At 42.3% G+C, this 25899-nt stretch overlaps 1 protein-coding gene across 1 annotated transcript in view; it reads right to left on the bottom strand.

Annotated features, from left to right (window-relative positions):
* LRRFIP2 (LRR binding FLII interacting protein 2) overlaps positions 1-25899 on the bottom strand; it is a 114608-nt gene that overhangs the window by 41497 nt on the left and 47212 nt on the right. The window contains exons 6-16 of the mRNA XM_049870708.1: positions 22743-22784; positions 21187-21252; positions 19099-19173; positions 17790-17840; positions 17665-17709; positions 16749-16796; positions 16239-16295; positions 13634-13702; positions 10969-11058; positions 5197-5241; positions 919-1035 (exon numbers count right to left, since the gene is read on the bottom strand). Of these exons, the coding sequence (XP_049726665.1) occupies positions 919-1035; positions 5197-5241; positions 10969-11058; positions 13634-13702; positions 16239-16295; positions 16749-16796; positions 17665-17709; positions 17790-17840; positions 19099-19173; positions 21187-21252; positions 22743-22784 (705 nt within the window). The remainder of the gene's footprint in view (positions 1-918; positions 1036-5196; positions 5242-10968; positions 11059-13633; positions 13703-16238; positions 16296-16748; positions 16797-17664; positions 17710-17789; positions 17841-19098; positions 19174-21186; positions 21253-22742; positions 22785-25899) is intronic.

Here is a 25899-nt window from a genome sequence, read left to right as displayed (position 1 = left end):
GCTGCACAGATAACCTTCCTGCTCTCTAAACGTATCTCTTCGAGAAAGCCTTTCCCCTCCAACTTCTTTACCTGATTTTTATTCTTCCCTCAGAGTTTGTCTTCTCTGAAAAGCCTTTTTTTTTACCCCTTCTCCTAATCCAATTTAGATGAGCTTCTCTGAATTCCCCAAACAGTCCTATTTTGGCTACGATCTTAATCCCACACCACCTGGTTTAACTGGTTTTTATCAGTTTGTCTCCCCTATTAGACAGTGAGCTCCTGAAGGCAGAATGTGTTTTACTGTCTATATCTCCAGGGCCAAGGGCTCAATCAATATTGAACAAATGACGTTTTTCTCACTACCCTCGCCCATTCCTAACAAACAGTAGGTTCAGCAGATAAGGCATTCAAATACAGTTTTAAAAGTTCCTATCTTTTAATATGGAGGTAAACTCAATGGGTCAAATGAGTTTTTCATTGTCTCCACGCATTTCTGTTATACCAGATATTATAACACTTCTATTATCATGAAAAACTGAGAGATGACTATATACAAATAGCCAAATATTATCATCATGGCCCAAAAGACGAATAATTCCCAGGGTTTGGTTCCTTGTATAGTGACATATTTTCCACTTAAAATATGGCCACTTATTTCTGAGGAAAATACTTTCACGCACATTGCAAAGTTTTTTTTGGCATTTGTGAATTAGCAGAACTGGTTAGAATACCATCAAACTTTCAGGAAAGAGAAAAAAGGACTAACTAACCTTCCTTTCAGAAACATCCAAGTCACATCTTTGAGCTGTATTAACAATTTTTTTAAAGAACCCATATTCCTCCTTTCTACTAAATCTTATTAAAAGTTAAAAGTTCCAGTACACTACAAAAAAGCCAATGGCTGCTCTGAAAAAACAAACCAAAGACTACAGTTTACCCGTAATTCACTTAATGAGGTGTCTGGATCTATTAAGCTGCTGGTGTCCCCACTTCCTCGTCTGGATGAGTTCCCACTTAGAGGGGTCGTTGCTGAGACAGAATTTCGAGATGAAGGCTAGAGAGAAAGAAATATGACATCTCTAAGTTTCTTGTTTCTTTAAAAATATGTTTGCTGTGGAAACTAAAAACAGGGCAGGGGAGTGGCCCAGAAGAGTGGTAGAAAGCGATGTAGGTATTCAGTGGCTTTATTAACACAGTGTGCAGACAGAAGGCACAAGTACAATCTATGGGCAGGTCACACTGGTAACACAGTGTGGACAGAGAAGGCACGAGTACAGTCTACGGGCAGGTCACACTGGTAACACAGTGTGGACAGAGAAGGCAGGAGTACAGTCCACGGGCAGGTCACACTGGTAACACAGTGTGGACAGAGAAGGCAGGAGTACAGTCTACGGGCAGGTCACATTGGTAACACAGTGTGGACGGAGAAGGCAGGAGTACAGTCTATGGGCAGGTCACATCATTGGTAACACAGTGTGGACGGAGAAGGCAGGAGTACAGTCTATGGGCAGGTCACACTGGTAACACAGTGTGGACGGAGAAGGCAGGAGTACAGTCTACAGGCAGGTCACACTGGTAACACAGTGTGGACAGAGAAGGCAGGAGTACAGTCTACGGGCAGGTCACGCTGGTAACAGTGTGGACGGAGAAGGCAGGAGTACAGTCTACGGGCAGGTCACACTGGTAACACAGTGTGGACGGAGAAGGCAGGAGTACAGTCTATGGGCAGGTCACGCTGGTAACACAGTGTGGACGGAGAAGGCAGGAGTACAGTCTATGGGCAGGTCACACTGGTAACACAGTGTGGACGGAGAAGGCAGGAGTACAGTCTACGGGCAGGTCACACTGGTAACACAGTGTGGACGGAGAAGGCAGGAGTACAGTCTACGGGCAGGTCACACTGGTAACACAGTGTGGACAGAGAAGGCAGGAGTACAGTCTACGGGCAGGTCACGCTGGTAACAGTGTGGACGGAGAAGGCAGGAGTACAGTTTACAGGCAGGTCACACTGGTAACACAGTGTGGACGGAGAAGGCAGGAGTACAGTCTATGGGCAGGTCACGCTGTAACACAGTGTGGACGGAGAAGGCAGGAGTACAGTCTATGGGCAGGTCACGCTGGTAACACAGTGTGGACGGAGAAGGCAGGAGTACAGTCTATGGGCAGGTCACGCTGGTAACACAGTGTGGACGGAGAAGGCAGGAGTACAGTCTACGGGCAGGTCACACTGGTAACACAGTGTGGACAGAGAAGGCAGGAGTACAGTCTACGGGCAGGTCACGCTGGTAACAGTGTGGACGGAGAAGGCAGGAGTACAGTCTGTGGGCAGGTCACACTGGTAACACAGTGTGGACAGAGAAGGCAGGAGTACAGTCTACGGGCAGGTCACACTGGTAACACAGTGTGGACGGAGAAGGCAGGAGTACAGTCTATGGGCAGGTCACGCTGGTAACACAGTGTGGACGGAGAAGGCAGGAGTACAGTCTATGGGCAGGTCACATTGGTAACAGTGTGGACGGAGAAGGCAGGAGTACAGTCTACGGGCAGGTCACACTGGTAACACAGTGTGGACGGAGAAGGCAGGAGTACAGTTTACAGGCAGGTCACACTGGTAACACAGTGTGGACGGAGAAGGCAGGAGTACAGTCTACGGGCAGGTCACGCTGGTAACACAGTGTGGACGGAGAAGGCAGGAGTACAGTCTATGGGCAGGTCACGCTGGTAACACAGTGTGGACGGAGAAGGCAGGAGTACAGTCTACGGGCAGGTCACGCTGGTAACACAGTGTGGACGGAGAAGGCAGGAGTACAGTCTACGGGCAGGTCACACTGGTAACACAGTGTGGACAGAGAAGGCAGGAGTACAGTCTACGGGCAGGTCACGCTGGTAACAGTGTGGACGGAGAAGGCAGGAGTACAGTCTGTGGGCAGGTCACACTGGTAACACAGTGTGGACAGAGAAGGCAGGAGTACAGTCTACGGGCAGGTCACACTGGTAACACAGTGTGGACAGAGAAGGCAGGAGTACAGTCTACGGGCAGGTCACGCTGGTAACAGTGTGGACGGAGAAGGCAGGAGTACAGTCTATGGGCAGGTCACGCTGGTAACACAGTGTGGACGGAGAAGGCAGGAGTACAGTCTATGGGCAGGTCACGCTGGTAACACAGTGTGGACGGAGAAGGCAGGAGTACAGTCTACGGGCAGGTCACGCTGGTAACACAGTGTGGACGGAGAAGGCAGGAGTACAGTCTACGGGCAGGTCACACTGGTAACACAGTGTGGACAGAGAAGGCAGGAGTACAGTCTACGGGCAGGTCACGCTGGTAACAGTGTGGACGGAGAAGGCAGGAGTACAGTCTACGGGCAGGTCACACTGGTAACACAGTGTGGACAGAGAAGGCAGGAGTACAGTCTATGGGCAGGTCACGCTGGTAACACAGTGTGGACGGAGAAGGCAGGAGTACAGTCTATGGGCAGGTCACGCTGGTAACACAGTGTGGACGGAGAAGGCAGGAGTACAGTCTACGGGCAGGTCACGCTGGTAACACAGTGTGGACGGAGAAGGCAGGAGTACAGTCTACGGGCAGGTCACGCTGGTAACACAGTGTGGACGGAGAAGGCAGGAGTACAGTTTACAGGCAGGTCACACTGGTAACACAGTGTGGACGGAGAAGGCAGGAGTACAGTCTATGGGCAGGTCACGCTGGTAACACAGTGTGGACGGAGAAGGCAGGAGTACAGTCTATGGGCAGGTCACGCTGGTAACACAGTGTGGACGGAGAAGGCAGGAGTACAGTCTACGGGCAGGTCACGCTGGTAACACAGTGTGGACGGAGAAGGCAGGAGTACAGTCTACGGGCAGGTCACACTGGTAACACAGTGTGGACAGAGAAGGCAGGAGTACAGTCTACGGGCAGGTCACGCTGGTAACAGTGTGGACGGAGAAGGCAGGAGTACAGTCTGTGGGCAGGTCACACTGGTAACACAGTGTGGACAGAGAAGGCAGGAGTACAGTCTACGGGCAGGTCACGCTGGCTCTGGGGGATGAGTACCCAGAGAAGGGCCCGGGCATACCAAGCATAACTCAACTCAAACTCCTTATCGCATCTAGAATTTATAGCAACTAAAAACGTTTGTTTGTATTCTAAGTTTATCTTTACTATATAGTAAACAACGCTGGGATAAGCATATCAGATTAATTTAAAATAAACAATTTCAAACATTGTAACTTGTATGCTAATTAGCAGTCTCCCTATTAAATTCCTAAAGGTGCTGTTTAAAAATTTCTTTTTCTAATACGTTGTTGATTAAGTTAGAGATACTATTTGCAATGACACTGTGTGTCACTGTAAATTCAGACTGTGTTCCCACAATTCAATGTGAGGCTGTGCTATTAATAAATGGTATAAACCTGTGTGTCCAGTGTTACAGCCACTAGTCACCCTGGCTATGGATCATTTGAAATGTGGCTGGTCCAAATTGAGATGTTTTGCAAGTGTACAATACACACCGAATTTCAAAGACTTAGTGCAGGGAAAAAAAATATAAAATATCTCAATAGCTTTTCACACGGATTACATGTTGAAATATAACATTTTAGATATATTAGGTCAAATAAAATTTACCTGTTTTCTTTTTACCTTTTTAATGTGACTACTAGGAAATTTAAACTTATATATGTAGCTTACATTTGTGGCTCACATTTTATTTCTATTGAACAAAGCTGGTGTATCTGTGTAGGGTAGCGCATAAAATTAATCTTATTAAATCCTTTCCCTATGATGACTTTCTAAAACTACTTAGAAAGAGACTTTTACACAAAGCAACTCCTTGAAAGGAATTATTTTTCTTAAAAAAAAAAAAATAGTTTAGCTATAAAAGAGAAAAGACCTCAGAATTTGTCGCCACCATTCCTAAAGGCACTTCATTTTCAGTATTTAATGGCTTCTCAGGATCGACTTCCAGAGGACGCGAAGCTAAAAGAGCAGCCGAAAGCTGAACAAGTGACGTGCAAGGAGATAAAACCCAGAGCCTTCTCTTCCCAGTGTTTCACATGATGCAACTTCGAAGGAATTTTGGGGGGTCAAGGACAGGAAAGACATGAAGGGAGGAAGGGTAGCTCATTTTCAGTCCAATTGTAGTAAAATAAAGAATGAAATAGAAATAAGTTTAATTGACCTTGAGAACTTAATTCCCTTAGGAATTCACATACTTACCCTTGTGTAATTTTCAGCATACTGTTTGTCAGATTTTTCATCCAACTAGAAAAGAACACAGATAAAAATCAGGAAAGATGCTTAGCATGTTGATTTTTTTTTTTTTTTTTTTTTTTAGGGGAAAAAAACAAGTGACTCATTTGAGTTCTCTGAGGTCAGTGAAGTTTGGGACCCAAAAGTAAACACACTAAAACTGAAATAAAAGTTGAGACATATAAGACAAAATGTCAAGAACTTTAATTCTTATCCTAAGGAAGACACGGGGTGAGTAAGCTGTGCTTACTCAAAGTTTAGAACTTTCAGGTATTTTCTTTACATGATGAAAGAAAACTACACATAAACTTAAGTTTTAGCAGCACAAATACTGACACAAAAAAATTTGTACATACCAAAAGGAAAAGTCTGATGAAATCAAAAGTCAAAAAGCTTTATTTCTAAACTTTATTAGGACAAAGGACACAGGGATAAGGCTACAATTAGGCAAAAAAAGTTCAGACTGGAAATAAAGCAAGTCAAATTTAACATCAGAAAGTTTTTCCACTGGAATGCACGGCTAATTGCCTCCATGAACAACTGCCTCCTTTGCCACGAGACCAGATGAACTGAATAGCACCCAGCAACCATTACTGAATGTTCTGACCAAAGATTCTACAGAACAATCCTGAACAAAAAGGGGGAAATGCAGAATACAATTTCAAATTCTTATGGAATCCAGGCTTTCTGGAACCAATTAGGCTGGATGAACCCCTCAAACTACTGCCCTGAAATAATCTTTAAACTTTAAATCAAAAATATCCCCTGAAGTCTTCTTCAAAGTTTAGCTTAATTAGTAAAGAATATCTGCCTTAAACAGTGTGCTCTTTTAAAGAACTATCTATATGGGATCAAAATGACAACAGCAACTTGAAAGGTTAAACAGGAAGGAAGCTTAGGGGGCAGTGAGCTTATGTTAATTGGGGAAGAACAATTTGGAAAAAGAGGGTGAGAATGGTTGCACAACTTGGAGAATGTAATCAATGTTACCAACCTGTACATGTAGAAACTGCTGAACTGGCATAGGTTTTGCTGTGTATGTTTTCAACAACAACAAAAATCAATTATTTAAAAACAATGTTTTCCCTACAGCATTAAGGATTCAGTTGTTTGCCTGTTTAGTAATGCATGCCCATGTATCTCCTCACCCCCCAAAAAACTCGAAAAGCACGAAAGGATATGAGCAGTAGGCCTTTCTCCCCATCATCCCATGCCCCCTCCTCACCTCTAATCCCTCACTCCAAAGACAACCAACCTCCAACCTTTTTAAAAATCCTAACAATAGTGTCCCACACACATTCTGTACTTGTTTCTCCCTCGCCAAGTCTCAGTGATTAGAGGAAGTAGCTCGTGTTTCTTCACAGCATTTCTCACTACCTGACACTGGTATTTCTTCATGTGTTGTTGTCTGATCTCCCTCTACAAAGCGAGCTCTGTGTCTGTCTTGCTCTTTTGTGTGTTCCTAATACCAAGAACAGCACCTTGCATAAAGAAGGACTCAAAATTTGCTGGATGAATGGGAAATGAGTCATACCCCATCAGTACTTACAGACTTACCTCGTTTATTTTCATACCTGCATAATATCCTATTACCTAGACATACCATAATTGAGGTAACCTATCTGCCACCAAAAGGTCCTAAGGTTGTTTCAGAAAGAGTTTTGAGAAGGGAGGAGCCTTAGAGGTCTAGTCCAAAACCTCACTTGACAGCTGAGGAAAAAGAAACTAAGGGGTAAAGATGCTGTTGAAGGCTGAACAACTACTAAACATCAGAGCTAGATCTAAACCTCAGCTTTATTATTTTTAATCCCAGGGCTTCTATCATTTATCTGCATATTCTGTCCTGGTTACCACGAGGAACAAAAGAAGTCACACAGGGATTTAACTAAACAAAAACACACCCAGACTCCAATTCCTTGGCCAACCTGCCCAGCCCAATCTAGAGGAAAGGTTTGAAAATCTTCCTCAGTTAATTATTAAAGCATAAAATGTTCTCGTTTCTGGCTCTACTCCGCTCACTTCATCCTAACTTCCTCATATTCAAAAGTTTTTACTGTTCTTTTTCATCACTCACATTCAGAATGCTCGTTTTCTCTCAGTAAACATCTTTTATTGAGATGACCAGTACTATATCAACAACAACAACAAAAAAAACTATTTTAGACTTTGAACTTTTTATGCTGCTTCTTGCTGTAATAAATTGACTTTTCCAGAAGAACTACATGGTGCCTGGCTACCACTACCAACTGCTCTGACCAGGAACACAACACAAGGTTCCAGTTAGACTGTGGGAAAAAAAATATAGAACAAAATTCAAATTCATAAAAAAAAAGACCAGATTTACCGGTCCAAGAGAGACCACAGGAACCCCCAAGACTATGGCCCTTAGACATCCTTCTGACTTGGAACTGAAGCCATTCCAGAAGATCACCTTTTGGCCAAATAACAAACAGACCTATAAATAAACACCACCACCCGTGAGGAAAGTGGTCCTTCAAACAATCATCTATATGAGACCAAAAGGGCATCCTCTGCCCAAAAGCAAAGATGAGAAAGACAGGAAGGGGCAGGAAAGCCAGAAGAACGAAAACGGGGAACTCAGGTTAGTGATGGGGAGAGTGCTGACACATCGCAGGGACTGCAACCGATGTCACAGAACAATTTGTGCATAAACTACTTAAGGGGAAACTAATTTGCTCTGTCAACCTTCACCTAAAGCACAATTTAAAAAAAAGAATACAGAAAGAATCCTTTACTCAGTTTTCCCCAACGGGAACACCTTACAAAACTACAGTCCAATATTACAACAAGAATACTGGTATTTTTACACTCAAGATACAGAAACAATCCCTTCACCTCATGGATCTCTCATGCTGAAGAAAAAAAAGGAAACTGATTTTCATTTTTTAAGCGACATATGGAATGTTTTCAAACAAATACACAATAACAGTGTTAAAATGTATCTTTTAATATCTGCAGTTACTGCCATACAAAGGAATAATCCTCTGCCGCAGCTACGCCAGTGAAGTGCACTGATTAACATTTAATGTCTTATTCTTAACCGTAAAGAAACTGCGTATCTGAATAAACTGGCTTATTGGAATATCTTCCAAAGCTCTTCTGCTAACGAATTAAAGAGAAAAGCAAACCGCGTTCAGAAATATAAAAACTCTTGTAAGTCTACTTGAAATTGTTCCTCATATTACCTCTCAAAAAAAACGACCCCCAAACTCACCCATTTTTGTAGTGGGCAATCAACTTAAACACTCTTACACTTCAGAGGTTGCAACACTGAACTTGTTCATGAAAACGTGGATTACACAGCTTTAGCAATCTTCTGACAGATTCCAGTTGTCGCAGTCCCAGCTGATCCTGCACCAAACCTCAAGGATTGTTAAGGCAGCAGAAAATACCTGGAGCAGCCGCACGGCAGCCCCGTGATCTGGGCTGCAGTGACTTGGCCAGAGCCTCCTCAGTTCTCACTTGTGAGGCCTGCGCTGCCTCTGCGCTGTCGTCTTCCATTCAGACAAAAAGCTAACTGAGGCCTGGCCTTCTTAGGGTCCCCATGCTCCACCAGCCATCCAGTCCCCACAGGTGCCAGCAGACAAGCTACAGTTCACGATGACAACCCAGATGGGGAAAAGGCTTGGAAATGAAATCGACTTAACTGTGTTTATTATATTAAGGTACAAAATTGCACCGCAGTCTTAAAATATTTATAGTGTAGTTTGTTCGGTGTAGTAATTGGATTCCAATCCTTTAACTTCTAATTTACATATACTGACTTGGATAATTAGAGCCCTGGTGACACAGTGGTTAAGAGCTTGGCTCTTAACCAAAAGGTCAGCAGTCTGAATCCACAAGCCACTCCTTGGAAACCCTATGGGGCAGTTCTATTCTATCCTATAGGGTCACCAGGAGTCAGAATCAACTGGACGGCAACGGTTTGGGGTTTGTTTTTTTTTTTTCTGATTTGATAATGCTATTCAAAAACTATTTTTTGACCCAAGGTTGAGAAGAGAAAGCGTTGATATGTCATGGGATTGGTACAGCTACCTGGCCAACTCACTGGAACAGATCCATATACCTGCCTATTCCAAATAAAGGTAATCCAACGGAATGTGGAAATTACTGAACAGTATCATTAATATCACCTTCAAGTAAAATTAGGCCAAAGATAATTCAAAAACGGTTGCAGCAGTACATCAACAAGAGAAAAAAAAAATGGGGCTGGTCAGATCTGTCAACCTCTGCTCTAGAATTTTTTTCTTTTTAAGGGTTATATTTAATTAGCAGAAGCAGGAGAAATTTTAAAAACTGCCAACCTTTTCACTTCTGTGTAGTTACTCAAATAAATTGTCAACCAATGAGTATAAGAAGGGTATAATCACTAACTCCGACATCATAAACTAGAGGCGACTGAATTCAAAGCTTTTAGGAGAAAAAGTGTGCACAGTAAATTAAAGTTAATCATCTATACTTATGAAGAAAGAGGCTGCTAAGCAAACTACTAGACGATATTTCTGGAGAATGAATTGGTAGCCAGTTTTCCACACCTGGAAAGAGCCACACTTAAATTATTTGCTAGGGTTAAATTAGTTCAGAAACAGCTATTTAAATATAATCGGCGAAGTGCTAATTATAAATAATTGTCATCTCTTCATTTAAAAATGAACGTGTAACTTTTCCATTAAGAAACAATGCCTCTCATTCCCTCCAAAGTGCCTGATAAAGAGACACTGTTGGTCTGTGGGCAAAACAACACCAATACCAGCAATGGGGGAAATCAGGCTGCGGCTTCAAGATCAGGTGGACCCTGATCTGCTGGCTGGGGTTCCTGTCTTATGACAAATGCCCCAAGGAGCTCTACTGGACAGTCCTTCCTCCATTCAGTCCCTGATGAATGTGAAAGGAATGGAGAGGCATTTCTTCAAAACAGTGGCATAAGCCAAATGTTTAAAATCAATTCAGATTCTTCCCAGTTATTATAAACCAGTGACACCTTGAAACACCCGTTGCCATTGAGTCGATTTCAACTCACGGGGAGTATCACTTTTTATTATGCAATCTCCAAGGTCTACCTAGAACTTCACAGACTCATCAAAACCAGGGAGGAAGAAAAAAATTTTTAAACTGATCAGGAACATTTGAGTATGGGCTGGATATTAGATAGTATTAAGGAATTACTTTTAATTTCATAACAGTTTCATAATTGGGAGCCCTGGTAGTGCAGCGGTTAAGAGCTCAGGCTGCTAACCAAAAGGTCAGCAGTTCAAGTCCACCAGCTGCTCCTTGGGAACCCTATGGGGCAGTTCTACTCTGTCCTGTAGCATTGCTATGAGTCGGAAACGACTTGGCTGCGACAGGTTTTTTAATGGTAAAAAAAATATTCTCAGACATGCATACTGAACGATTTATGAGTGAAATGTCTAGGATTTGCTTTAATATAATTCAGGAAGAAAAAAAGGGAATTAGAGGGAAAGGTTAAGAAATAGGTGAAACAAGACTAGAAAACTATTGATAATTACTGAAGCTAGTGATGGGTGCCACGGGGCAAATTTCCACAGATAGAATTTTTTTAAAAATCAGAACACATCAAGATGTACGTTCCAAAACAAAACACAATGTGTTTGATGTTAATATAGTCAAATAAATACTTCCTAGGCAGTCAGTAACGAACATGTTAGCCATCAGTCTCGAGCTGTGAGAGAACATAACCACTCCATGCAATCCACTCACGCTGCTCCAATCTGGGGTGCTGACGTCATCCACCTCTGAGACAACACTCCCCCTACGATTGGAGCGACTAAAATAATCAGCAGCAGAAACCTTTGAGTCAGAAAAAAATGAGATGCTTTAAAAGTTAAGAAAATAGAGAAGAAAAAGATAACATTGGCACACAGGGAAAAAGTTCTTTAATTTTTGCTTACAGTAAAAAACCAAACCCACTGCCGTCGAGTCGATGAAATGGGAAAAATGTTGCAATTAAGCTGCTCAAAAAAAGAAAAGGGGCTCCAAAATGATATCCCAACTCCCTAAAATAAGCTCTTTTATTCATCTTAACCAGAGCTCCCCACTACAGAGAGGAGCTCCTCCCCGAGGGCCAGCAAAGCCTCCAGTGTTCGAGACACGCGCCACTGTCAGCAGCAAGGTTTCTACGTAAAGCTTCCACTGTACTTCACAACGTCTGTAATTCATTATAGCTACCAACTCAGTGAAGCACATACATGTTGAATAAAGAATTACTTGCAGGGTACTATGCTTTTTGCCTAGTGTCCGTCGTTCCTTCCTCTTCCCAGGGCCAGGAACTGGAGGATAAAGCAACGGAGGGAAAGAAACGCCGGCCTCTTTGGTTCTCCAAACACGGGCAGTCCTTTCCCACCTTGGGCCTGGGCACCTGCCTAGAAAGCTCTGCTCCCAGTTTTTCATGTAGCTGGCTCCTTCATCTCACATCTCAGGTCTCAGCTCAATGGTCAGTTCCTCAGAGAAACCTTCTCTGATCATCCCATCCTAGCAGCCACCCTCACACACAGCCACGCCTCAGTGTTCCCTGTAACATCAGCCTGCTTTTCTCTTCACAGTCCCTGAGATCTGCTTCCTTTCTGTTCCTTTCTTTACCAGCTTACTTTCTCTTTCACTAGAAATATGAGCTCCATGGAGTTAGAAATCTGGTCTGCCTGGTTTACCACGTCATTTCCAGCACTTAACACAGTGCCTCACCTACCCTATTTTTGTGAAACTACCTCATGGGTAGGGTGTGGTTGGTAAACGTACGTAGAAGGCACCCGTTATTTACATAAAAATATGGTAATAATACATAAACATTTATTGCATTCATAAATGAACACGTTTTTACTCACTCATCAGCTATTCTTTATCCCAGCTGCCTGCTTCTCTAGCTCCTTCCCTTCCAGGAAGGGAATTCAGAAGCCCACCAACAGAAAAAACAGCAAGCTTACAGCCAGAGGCTTTTTAAGGTCTACTACAATCAAGCAATAGTGTTTTTATTCAAAATAGTATAATGCAGCTTAGATTTGCATATACCTAATATTTATTGGCATCCACTGTCCTAGAATTTTGATAGCTATCTTCCACATAGTAATTCATTTAATCCACATACTAAGCCTCCCTACAGAGATCGCCATTAACCATCCCCACTGTACAAACAAAAAAACTGCCACTCGCACAACTAACAGGTAACGGGAGCAGGTTCAAGCCCAGGCAGCATTATTTTACAGTCCCGGACTTTTCCACTCCATCACTTTCCGGGGTGCCTTCGCGTGTCTTGTCTTGTCCTTTCTTTCTAAGTTGTGAGCACCAGCACCAACTGGTTTACCAAGGGACCAAACAAAAAACCGACTCACGGCGACCCCATGTGTCTCAGAGTCGAACTGTCCTCCATGGAGTTTCCAGCGGCTGGTTTTCTGGGAGCAGATAACCAGGCCTTTCTTCTGAGGGGCCTCTGGGTGGACTCGACCCTCCAACCCTTCCTGCTAACCATCTGCACCACACCCAGGGATTCCAGCCGGCTGCCATGGAGCTGATTCTGACTGACAGCAACCTCACACGTCGGAACCAAAGGACCACAACTGCCTTAATTAGATCACAGAACTTCTGACAACAAATCTCACAATTATTTGGTGTTCTTCTTCTCTGTGAAGATTTCTAGTTCACAATTTTTCATGTAACATATACTAAAAGGTCTTCTATTTTTTATAAAAGAATTACAGCCTCTTGATTCCAGGGGTCTTTATTCTACCTCTAAACTAATACCATCCTCATCAATGTAATTTTCAAGTCAAGTCCTTAAAATAGAACAAAAAATGTCATTAACTCACCATTAAATTTCCAGCTCCACCCAATGAATCACCTGAAATTATATCATTTGTACTCTAACATAGCTATTTGTTGTCTTTACAACTATTACTCTAATTGAAAGTCTAAGACCAGAATTTTTTTAACTTTGCCATCAGCATCAGCAACTCTTAAAAAAAGTTCACAAGTCTTATCAGAATGGATAAACACTGGTTAAACTCAAATACCACAGTAAGGAAACCAACCGATGGCAACATGAGTTTGTAATCCATAGTTATGAGTTTCGCACGATGTGAAAATTTTGCTTGAGAAACTTGAGAACCGTGCACATAAATGAGTTCACAAAATATCAACAAGGAATAAAAAAGTGAAAACTTCTGAAATACACAATGACTCATGGTGTGAGCTGTGAAAAGGCAAGTTATGAGTGAAAGTTTACACAGCCCACCGAGAGTATATATTCTCAGGAACGTATTTTTGAGGAAAATGTTCATTTTATCAAATGCACGTTTCACTTTCCATGGAGTTCATGTACCGACACAATGTGGTGATTTTTTAAATCATCGTGTTTGCATGCAGCCAGGCTCACCACACTCCCTCTTCGGCCACAGCTGGCACGACCAGAAGACGCAATGCTCTCAGCGTCGTCGGCGGCAAACTATAGATATTAACAGGAGATAGTGAAAAAGATGCTATTTCACTGCAGATCTTACCTGACAGTGAGCACATTAGGTAAGATTTGGGGAGGCACAGGAATACTCCATATAACCATTATATTTAGCGCAGTCTACAGTGTACCATTAAACAGAGAAGCTGTTTCAGGGTACAATGAACTTTCATTAATAAACAGCAAAAGACATTTCCAAAAGGAAGAAAGAATAAAATAGAACCCTACCTTTTATGTAAATTAAATTGGGGGGGGTATTAGTAAACTAGCCAAAACCAACCAGGGATTTCATGCTTTTTAAACCTCCAAGCCCTCTGAGATCCCATCAGAGGTCAAATCAGAAATATTAATGTTTTAGTTTGAGAAAGAAAGGTAAAAGAATATTTTAGTTAAATGATGTAAGTCAAAGGCAGAATTTCCTACCAGCAAGGACACTGGAACGATGATTCTTATTTTCCTTTATTTATTGCTATGCAACTAGTGGAGAGCTTTCCAACATCACTGTACACAAGGCACTCTTCCTTCTGCTTCACCAGCAGAAGACTCATCTTGGGCACATGTAGTTTATCTCCATTCTGACGTCACTAACAGACCATTTTAACGTCACTAAGGAACCATTCTGACATCAGTAAGGAAAGAACTCTGAACCTTATTTCCAAATAATATATGAGGACAGGGTCCTACACTTCAGTGAACATATTTCATCATAATTTTGTTTGTAAGGAGCCACCACACTGAGTACATTAAAAATGGCACCCAGCCCAAGAATCACCAAGTGGAACTTTACTGAAGAGTAGGTTAAAAATAAACTCCTTTACTATGTGAAAACCTCTTCAACTCCTTAAACATCCCTGTGTAATTTTCTGTTGTTTAATACAGGAGTAGCAATCTTGGAAGCACCACTTGGAAATGGCAGGAGAACTGAGCCAAACAAACCTATAAAAGAAAGCCTGTATCTCCCAACTGGTTGACTCCACAAGGTAACCTTTGTTGACCATTAAGAAACTGCTTCAATAATTTCTTCACCTTTGGCCTTGTCAAGGATAACGAAGTAGTTCCTAAAATCATCACTTGCTATTGGTAATTACTACAGGGTTTTTTTTTTGGGGGGGGGGTAGGGTGGGCAATCTAATAATAACCAGCTGCCGTCGAGTCGATTCCAACTCACAGTGACTCTACAAGACAGAGTAGAACTGCCCCACAGGGTTTTCCAAGGTGTAGCTGGTGGATTTGAACTGTTGACCTTTTTGGTTAGCAGCTGAGCTCTTAACCACTGTGCCACCAGGGCTCCAATTTCACAACATACATCATAATTTAAATACATATGCTCTTTGACCCCATCATTTCACGATTCCCTTGCAGGTCTCATGTAAGTATTTTTGTGAACTATCTTGTTATCCTTGACAAGGCCAAAGGTGGAGAAATTATTGAAGCAGTTTCTTAATGGTCAACAAAGGTTATTCTGTGGAGTGCACCGGTTGAGAGATATAAAACCCAACCCAGTGCCCTCAAGTCGATTCCAAGCTTTCTTTTATAGGTATGTTTGGCTCAGTTCTCCTGCCATTTCCAAATGGCACTTCCAAGTGGCATTTCCAAGACTGTCACTCCTATATTTAAAAAAAAAAAAAAAGCCACTTCCATGTTCACTGTACAAGTTTGTAGTAGCAAAACTCTGACAACCTAAATGCTCGTTAATAGGGGAATAATTCAAAAAATGCAGTCTATATACTAATAGAATAATATACTACCATTTTTTTTAATGTGCTGATATGAAACAATCTCCAGGAGACACAAAGTGAGAAAAGTAAAAAACATGGCTTACTTAAAAAAAGAAAAAAAAAACCTTTTAAAATGTCAAGGAGTAGTATGTACGTGAAAATAAAGGACACTCATAAATGGGTAAGATCTCTGGAAGGATACACAAGAACAAAGGCTACATTTGAGGAATGGAAACAGGGACGGCCAGGGGACTTTTACTCTAGCAATTACTTTGGCAATTGCTTTTACTTTAAGCAATTATTACTTTCATAAATTAAAAAGACTTTTTAATACTCTAGAAAGATCTGGTGATTAGAGCTATCCCTGTTGTGTCTTTTACATAATAAATTTTAGAAGCAAATTTGTCTCACTTCTTTTCCTTCCAGATATAAGAGCTGGCAAACAGGTGAAACGGCACATTGCAGGAAGCAAGGACGGAAGGAGAAACACAGGACAGCCAATCCATAAACTAACCTATCATCACTGAAAAGACAAGATGTGCCACAGGAATGGCAATTAAATACACAAACTAAAGAAATTCTAAAGGCACTGCTGCAGGCTCGTTAAGACACTGCATGCAAAGTCGTATTCACACAGGAACTACCAATTAGGACAAATGGGTGCCTGAGTTTGTGAACTAAGGAAAAACCAGCATCCAGACACAGAAGAGTGCAGCACAGCGCACCTGCAACATGCTGAACGGTGAGCAGAGGTTAGCGAAACAAGCAGAAAGTTCTCACAAAGCACACCAAGAGGACCCACAGCTCACCACAGGGCTGTTCCGGGGTAGACTCAGTCTTGATGAGCAGTAACTGTATTCCGATGGCTGTCACATTTCCGAAAAGAGAGGTTTGACAAAGACAATCAGCTCCTTTTCCTGCTGGGAACACCTCAGTGACTCTAGGTCTAACTCTGCTCCTGGTTCCCAGGGAGAAGGTGAACTGACTCCCTGGTCTGGAACTCCGCCTCATGCCCACCCTCGAGTCTAGCAGCCCACAGCGAGAGGAGGAGGCGAGAGAGGGCATGCCCTGAACAGCGCTGGTCTCATCCTCTTCCCAAGCAAGAAAAGAGGTGTTTCGACCTGTATTCCCATCATACTTCAGGTCGTGACTTCCAGCAGGCAGTTCTCACAGCTTGGGCAAGAGTCACAATGGCTAACCGAATGAATGGATCGCAGCTTACAGGGTAATTACAGGTCAGGTGGAATGACTTTTTCTTTGTAAGCAGAAGTGCCCACCTACGCATCCCCGTTTCACCACCTTCCCCTGGTCAGACTTACAGTTCGAGAACCATAAGGGTTATATAATCCACCATCGTGCAGTGATGCCTGAAGAACAAAGGAAATACCACTTATCTACTCAGGATCAAAGTTACATTGAAAACGGCGTAACTTCTTCGCAGTATTGAGTTCCAAAAAAGTTTTGAAGACTGGAATAAGTGCACAGCCTCCCAAGGTGAGGACTCTGACGGATATAACATTCATTTATATGCACAAATTCCCACATCAGTCTCATTAAAACTTCAAGCTCACACTTCATTAGAAAAGCCCCACTGGTGACTGTATTTCATCATTATGTTATAAAACTAGGAGAACTAATATTTATGAATTAATCCTCTCAAAAGAGGGAACAGGGCAGAAGAGAAAACTGAGGTACCAAAAGCATCTTGTGCACTGTCACCATAAAATGAAGTCACAAAGCTTCAGGTTCCCAGTCCACTAAAACACACCACAGCAAACAACAGCTTGAGAGCAACTTGAGAGCAACCTGCACACGACACAGAGCTATCGTTTCTGCTTTTCTAGTCAGCTTCTTGCTTTATTAGAGCCCAATGCTAACCGTGGCCAAGGTCCCAGCAACAGGCTGAGCCAAAGGAAAAAATGGCGTCCTTTACGTGGGCAGCCACCTCACAGAAGTGTATGAGCGTGGCGGGAGCCATGCAAGTCAGTCCCCCTTGCAGGAAACGGACTCTAAGCAAGGGCCTACGGACGGCCAGGCATCTCCCTGTGAAGGGAGGCTGTTTATTCTTACTACACTAAGGTTGTGACTTTTAAGCACAGGCAGCACGATCTGCAGTACACTAGGCGACAGAGCCACGTGCCCCTGATGGTTTTGGAGGAAAGCTGCCAAGCCACAGCCAACATCACCACGCCAGCATCTCCAGTACTGCACACGCTGAAAGCGGAAAACACAAACCAGACTGGCACTTCTCAGCAGACCAGGACTGGCTATAGGGGAGGCCTACGAGAAAAGCGCATCGTTAAAGGTAAAGAGAAGTAACTGGCAGCTGTGAAGGCAACACGCCCGCAGAAGGTACTGACCCTGCGACTCTTAGACGTTGCCAGGGGGTCACTGTACAGTGAAGAGCACTGCTGGGAAACAAAACAAGACAAATAAGCAAAAAACAAAAACAAAGGAGGATCAGTCTCACCATTGTGAGCTCATATGCCCCAAGTTTATGACCTCATAATTCACTAGCAATTTCTGAGTGCTTAAGGTAGACAAGAAACAATGTGAGAAATACTTAAGTCATTAAGACACCTTTTCGAACACCAATTTTGAGGATAAGAAAAAAACATTCAGAACAGTTTTCTATAAATGTGCTTAGTCTTATTAGTCTCTGAAGATCACTGCTAAGAGACAGGATGGCAACCTGAGAAGACACTGAGGAGGAGAGGCTCACAGGACAGGGAGTATGGCAAAGGGAGGCCGGACCCCTCAGTCACCAGCAGCTCCCGTGATACTTTCAATGATCTTGTGACAGACTCTTAATGGGCTTAGTCTGGTTATTGGGGGACCAGGTAAATGATCTCTGAGTTATGGCTTCAAACACTGTCCCAAATAGATTAGAAAACCTGTATTTCAAAACAAGCCAAGGACAAAGTGCCTTAATCAGATAAACTGCACCAGTCACAATGAACTCCATGCACTAAGGGCACACTTCTTACAAAGGAATTCCTTTTCCTGATGTCATTTGAGGACACGATTTTCAGTCCTCACAAACGCCATCAGACATGGAAAAGACAGCACCAAAGCTGCATGTACAGGTTTTATAAAATGAATTATTTTAAATGTACTGTGTGTCATATACTCAATGCACTTTTTAATTATATGGTTTGCCAAATGCCTTGAAAAAGCAAAAGATCCTAACATTAAACAAGTAATGCCTTCTCATTTATCCCTTTATAGTTCAGATTCTCACATGTTAGCGCTTTTATTAAAAGGGTACCCACCATGAAATATCCTGATGCCTTCAGCTGACTCTGAAATGCATCAAATAAGATGGACTGATAGACGGATAATTGTGATAAAGGAAATCTAGTAAAGCGCTAACTGCAGAATCTACGTAGTGGGCACACGGTGTGCACTGTACAATTCTGTGAACTTTGTTGTCTGTCTTAAACTGCTCATTAAAAACACTGAAAAAACGGTATTCACAATTATGGTGACTCAGCAGTTCCCCTTTTTAAAAACACACTCACAGAAACTATGTGAACTCAGTTACCAAAACCTGATACATGCACACTCACAGATCAGTTCTAACTAGTCAAAACACACAAGTGGCAGAAGGAAGTTAGCAGTGTGTTAAATTTGGATGAAACACACAAAGCCGAAGCATTTCCGACAAACCCGAGTGTAGCAGGCAGAGGTGGGTTTGCTATGTCTAAGACTGCTATAGTTTCTCTGGTCGAAGTAGAGTCCACTCTGGAAGAAGTAAAAGCAAACACATTCTTCTTAGATTACTGCTAATACTACCCCAGCAATAGTCTGAACACACGAAGGCAAGCTGTGATATCCCCAACACCCTTCTCCTGTTACTACCCCAGCAATAGTCTGAACACACGAAGGCAAGCTCTGATATCCCCAACCCCCCCTCCTGTTACTACCCCAGCAATAGTCTGAACACACGAAGGCAAGTGTTGATATCCCCAACCCCCTCTCCTGTTACTACCCCAGCAATAGTCTGAACACACGAAGGCAAGCTCTGATATCCCCAACCCCCTTCTCCTCCAAAACAATGTCTTTAAAGCATCGGATCATGTTTGAAAGTAAAAATTAAAATAATTATTGTGTCTCTCAAAAAAGGCATTAAAGTTGAACTGATTTCAAATCATTACCAATATTATTACTTTAAAACAAAAAATAAACCCTCAGTCAAAATGAAATGGAAATAAGTGATTTATTTAAGTGTCATACTTAGGAATGTCCTTGGAAAATCCAGTGCAACTAAATAATTACTACTTTTACAATCCCTTTGGCAAAGCCACAGAAATGATTAAACAGTCATTCGATTCCAAACTTCGCCTAGCCTCACTATTTGTCAAAATAAACTGATGAGATTAAGTTATTTAAAAAAGAGAGAGCTAAATATGGTTAGTTTAAACTATCTGCAGCAGCTTCATTTCCAATACGAGCACAAAACCACCACTTCAAACACTGTTTTTACCTGAGAGGGAGAAAGGCATCATGAAATTCCCGCTCCAATTCCTCTAGTCATGTTTTTTACTCAAGGCTAAGCAACTTCAGGCAATTACTGACTTAAAGACCCACTGATGATAAACAGCTATGGTGGCACAGTGGTTAGGCGCTCGACTGCCAAATGAAAGGTCGGTGGTTCGAACCCGCCAGCCCCACTTTGGGAGAACAGTATGGCAGTCTGCTTCATAAAGATTACAGCCTTGGAAACCCTCTGGAGTAGTTCTACTCTGGCCTATAGGGCTGCTAGGAGTCGGAATGGACTCCACAGCAGTGGGTTTGGTTTTTTGGTTTTCCACTGATCACACTGTGATCCAGACACCCCCAGTCTGCCCCCTGCCCTAGCCACTGCTGGCCCTGTCTTCCTGCACCACTCACACCCTCGCTGAGGTGCCATAACTCACCTCTCACCAGGGCTCCCAAACATCTCACCCTCCAGGGCCTCTCAGGAACATCTTCTCCATGACATTCGCCCCTCCCTCCTCCCACCAACCAAAGCCTCCCAACCCCCTCCCCACTCCACCAAAGGTCAGAGCCCCTTCCGTGGGAATCCTGAGGTTAGCAGGGAACTGGGACTGCACTCCTTCACCAGTACCCCTATGGCAGCCTGACAGGAATGAGGTGCTCCAAGCACCCCAAGTGGGTATTCTGGGGATGCCGTTCCCCCACAGAAATGGTCTCCCAGGAGGCTGGAATGGACAACACCGTCAGTTCTGTAGTTTAGTTACATCACACGTTAAAGAGATTTCAGCCAGCTAGCAGGGAACTCTGCCATTTCACGTCGTCATTTCTACCGGAAGACGCATTCCACCTTCCCAACATCTGACCTACAAACACATTTTCCACTGTGAGTTGGAGCCAACTTGACAGCACCCAACAACATAATACCAAAACTAAATCAAATCAAATTTCTAAAATAAGGACATCACTAAACCTATTCTTAAGGTCTAATCCAAAGGACAGCTGATAAATGAAGATACCTTCTTAATGAGCTTCTCGTGACACCGTACAGCCTCTAGCCCCTGGGGTTAGCATACGTTAAATTTGACATTAAATCTTCTAAATGAAAACAAGATTATTTTTAATGGGGTTCTGATAACCATGTAACAACACACTATCAACTTTCGATAATGCTTTAGGAGCACCCCAAAGCAGTCATAATTCTTACGTCCACTGAAAACAATCAGTGGCTTTTTCAGCAGCAGGAGGTGCATGCAGACAGACCAGACACCAAGGACTAACCAGCGGATCTCTACGAGAGCCAGAAGACCTCTTCTTCACGCTGTGAGAGTGACTGTGGGAACAACTCTGAAAGTAAAGGTTTTAAATTAACTTCAAGGGCAAAGTTTTCCAAGTAATTTCATAAAGTGAAACTTTACATTATACACACAAAAAGGGTCTATATGAGAAAAAGAGTAGTCTACATGCAACCTGTTCCCCTCTGTTAGTACCCGACTCACTGCACCTGAGTGGCCAACATACACGGCCCCTCTAAATTCACACCTGTACTCTCCCCCAATCCCCTGCTGCCCAGCACCCAACTCACTGTCCAGCCAGCTACAGAAAATTTAATTAGGACTCACAGCCAGCCGGGAAATGTGCGGGGACCTTCACCCTACACCTCATTAGAGTCCTTCTACCTTTTTTTGAAAGGTTTGGTTGACAAGAGAGTCTACCCCCTTCTACTGTCCCCCTTACCTAGGGGAAAACAGGCCAAAAAGAAACCCTTTGGATCATCCAAAACAGGACAGAACAAATACGACACCGCACTGCCCCAGGCTGTACTTTCAGCCCAAGTTGGTGGACCCACGGCAGGTGCTGCTCAGGAGGAAAATGTCTCAGGTGTAACCGGCTACCCAGCATAGGAGGAGCCTTACTAGACAATCAGCTTATATGAGGAAACTTGGAAGAAAGGGCTGTCTCAGTATACAACTTCTGCTGGGGTACCAAGAGTCATGTGTGTATGAGGGGGCGGGTGACACTACTAAAAAGGTCAAATGGCAAAAAAGAAGTCAATCTACGTATGCACTGCGGGCCTGAAATGAGGGGTGCACCTACGAGTACCCTACCTATCATCTGCCACAGGCAGAACGCTACCTGCTCTAGGCAAGCCATCTCACACATGTGCAGCTAGCCTTAAATTCGATGATTACAAATTCATTTTTAGACTATGTATATCTTTTTATATATTACCCTGAACATTTTAAGAGATCCCTGTATAGTCTAGAAACTCAGGAAACCTACCGACATAATATTAACCCAAGAAAAGCATGTTATAGCTTAACCCCTTGGTTAAAATGACACAAAAAAGAAAAAAAAAAAAGAAATCAAACCGAAATGCTCAGACATACTGATGTCTCCGGTTTCACCTAGACTGCTGGGAGCTTCTGTTAGTGACTTTACACCTGCTAGCTTGTGACACACAGTGAGAGGCACAGCTGGTCCTGTGCTATGCAGCTCAGTGGGTCACCAAGTAGTGCTGGGAAAGTGTCTTACGGGGCAGTGAGTGTGGACCAGCTGGCTGGTTCATCATTTTAGGAAAAGATGCTGTTACTGCCAATCGCTGTCCCAAATAGGGAAGCAAGTAATTTTTATCCGGTCTTGAAATTCTAAAAGAAAAAACATTATTCATTTGACAGACTATGCTACCGTTAGAAAACAGGTTTTGCTTTGTTAGCCATACATGTCCCCCACAGCATCATAACAGGCCTGGGAAAGTGAGTCATAACCTATGATGAGTGTCACCAGGTGTCCACAAAGCAGAAGGCTACATTTACACAGAGTCACGCGCTACGTACTAACGATGAAAGCCTTGGGGATCTATCCTTGACAGCGTCATACTGGATTTCAGAAAAAGGTGAGAGTTGGTTGTATTTCCAAATTCAGAAACATAAAGAGAAAAAAAAAATAACATTTGCAAAATTATTAAAAGTCCAGCACTATTTTTTAAATTCAGATATCAACAAATGCTAAGGTTACTGCATTCGAGTTAAAGAATATTCTTCCCCCCTGTCGCTAAACTGTAGGCTTAAAACTGCATATCTATTTATCTTTTGAACCACAGAACTCATAATCGTAAAGGTGAGAATTCCATCTCAGGACACAACAGCACAGAACACCTTCAGGACCTTTAAATGCAGGGATTAAGCGTTCTGAAGTCAAAAGACGCTTTACTTTTCATCATCTTGACTGTTACCATCATTGCCCATCATTTGAAACATAGACAGGCAATGAGGCAAGAGTCCATACTGCAGGCTCAAGCTTACAAAAAACAACAGCAGCATCAAAACTGGGGCAGTTCCTTTGGATTTGCTTGAAGAAACGCATCTGAAAGACTTCCTTCCTCTAAGAACCTTCCCCATTAAAAATGCTGAACAAACTTGCAAAATGGGGTCAGATCAAAGCATATATACAAGTGCGACATTAAATGTGAATCAAAGAAAAATACATGAAATTCATGTTAAGAACAGAAAACCCACATTTTATGTAGGGTCCTTAAAAAAAAAAAAAAGTAAAACATGTAATACCACATTTCTAATCCAAGTAACTAAATTAAGTAATAGCTACTGTACTTAGATTTGTGGTTTCCAAACACTGTTGCTTTAAGCATTCTGACTTACATGTCTAAAGCCATCTCAGCCAGGACACAATGTATAAAACAAAGCAATGAACAAGTTCCTCTGGTGGTTTAAATATTGTTTGGTAAATGGATCTTTGGAGCGCAGTGGTTAAAAGGTCGACTCGCTAACCAGTAGGCTGGCAGTTCAAACGCACCAGCTGTTCCTTCGAAACCCTATGGGGCAGTTCTACTCTGTCCTATAGGGTCGCTATGAGTCAGAATTGACTGGACAGCACTGGGGTTTTTTTGTGGTTCATACCCACTGAGAATATTTTTTTTTTTTTTACCCACTGAGAATATTAGGGAGCACTACTTAAAAACCTAACCTAAAGTCATGCTTTCCTAACTGCAGGCTGTAGCCCATTAATAGCTCATGAAATCAATTTAGCAGTTTTAACCGGCATTTTCAAAAAAAAACGAAATAGAAAAGAAAATATTAGAGTGTACAATGCACATTAAGAGTAAATGCTAGTTTGTGGAGTTCTGTTTCAGTGATACACTTTAAAAGCTTGTACATACATAAAAACACACCTGCATCTATCTGCTAGACCACTATGTAAAATGCATTTCTAGTTTAAACTACACTAGAAAACCATATGTTACACATTCTAATTCTAATTAGGCATTAAACTACTAGTTCAGATAGAACAAAGCCCCTCCCCTGGTGCCCAATCACAGGGTCATTTAAAAAAGGTATTGCAGAAGCCTTAAAAAATATATTTCATAAGCATAGGGCTAAGTGATACAGTTTAACCCCTCATATAAATTCAGTGAAAATGATACTATAATACATACCAAAAAGTAATGGGACAGAAAAATCTTCATTTGCATACTTATATTTCCCTGAAGGAGCCCTGGAAGACTCAACTGCTAACCAAGAGGTCGGCATTTCGAATTCACCGGCTGCTCCTTGGAAACTCTATGGGGCAGTTCTACTCTGTCTGATAGGGTCACCATGCGTTGGAAATCAACTCAACAGCAATGGGTTTGGCACTTTTTATTGTTATTATCCTGAAACTACCAGAAAAGACAGGCAATACTGTTATTATTACATGTGTAACAAAACTATTTATCCAAATTTGTCTAAAATACATAATGAAACTTTCCAAGGTGTTACTTGCCTGAAAACAAAGTTCCTTCTCTACAGAAATTTCATTTACTTTTCTCAGTTAGTAGCTAACCCATTTGTTTAAAAAGAAAAGGAAAAAACATGATCAAAACACGTATTACCCAAGCCACAAATTCTAGTAAATAAACTACTCCTTCGTTCCAACCAGATAAGAGTCCGTTGAAGACAGTAGCCGTCTTATTTCTTCAGCATAGAATTTAACACAGTCAAATTGAAATTAATCTATTTCAACTTCCCTTTTCCTGAACATACAGTTGAGTTCAGTTGCTTTTTAAAAATTGCTGAACCTATCTGATAGAGAAATCCATGACTTGGACATCCAAACAGCTCCCAGGACTTGGGCGAAAGATAAAGAACACGTGTAACTAGAAACGGTTGATATTTATGTCATTTTAAAAACAAAAGATTCCTCAAAGGAGAAAAAAATTGAAAATATCAATGGCTCTTTTTTTTCTAGCAAAAATGTTTCCAAATTTCTTATTAACACTAATCCAAAAAACAATTTTTTTAACCCTCAGAACAATTTACCCGTAAGTTTTTATTTGGAAACAAAATAAAACATACATCAAAGAGGGTGTGGACAAAAAATTCACTGAGTATCAATTTCTATCAGAATGTACCTATTCTCAAAACTCCAGAACACTGAGCATCAACCAGCAGTGAACGGGTAATACCTAACACGGACACTGAGAGTCTACCAGCAGTGAATGCGTAAATACCTAACACCAACACTGAGAGTCTACCAGCAGTGAATGCGTAAATACCTAACACCAACACTGAGAGTCTACCAGCAGTGAGTGGGTAATACCTAACACCAACACTGAGAGTCTACCAGCAGTGAATGCGTAAATACCTAACACCAACACTGAGAGTCTACCAGCAGTGAATGGGTAAATACCTAACACCAACACTGAGAGTCTACCAGCAGTGAGTGGGTAATACCTAACACCAACACTGAGAGTCTACCAGCAGTGAATGGGTAAATACCTAACACCAACACTGAGAGTCTACCAGCAGTGAGTGGGTAATACCTAACACCAACACTGAGAGTCTACCAGCAGTGAATGGGTAAATACCTAACACCAACACTGAGAGTCTACCAGCAGTGAGTGGGTAATACCTAACACAGACACTGAGAGTCTACCAGCAGTGAATGGGTAAATACCTAACACCAACACTGAGAGTCTACCAGCAGTGAGTGGGTAAT

The sequence above is a fragment of the Elephas maximus genome, chromosome 27 (genome assembly GCF_024166365.1).
Source record: "Elephas maximus indicus isolate mEleMax1 chromosome 27, mEleMax1 primary haplotype, whole genome shotgun sequence".
NCBI lineage: Eukaryota > Metazoa > Chordata > Mammalia > Proboscidea > Elephantidae > Elephas > Elephas maximus.
This window is presented reverse-complemented; position numbering and strand designations above follow the sequence as displayed.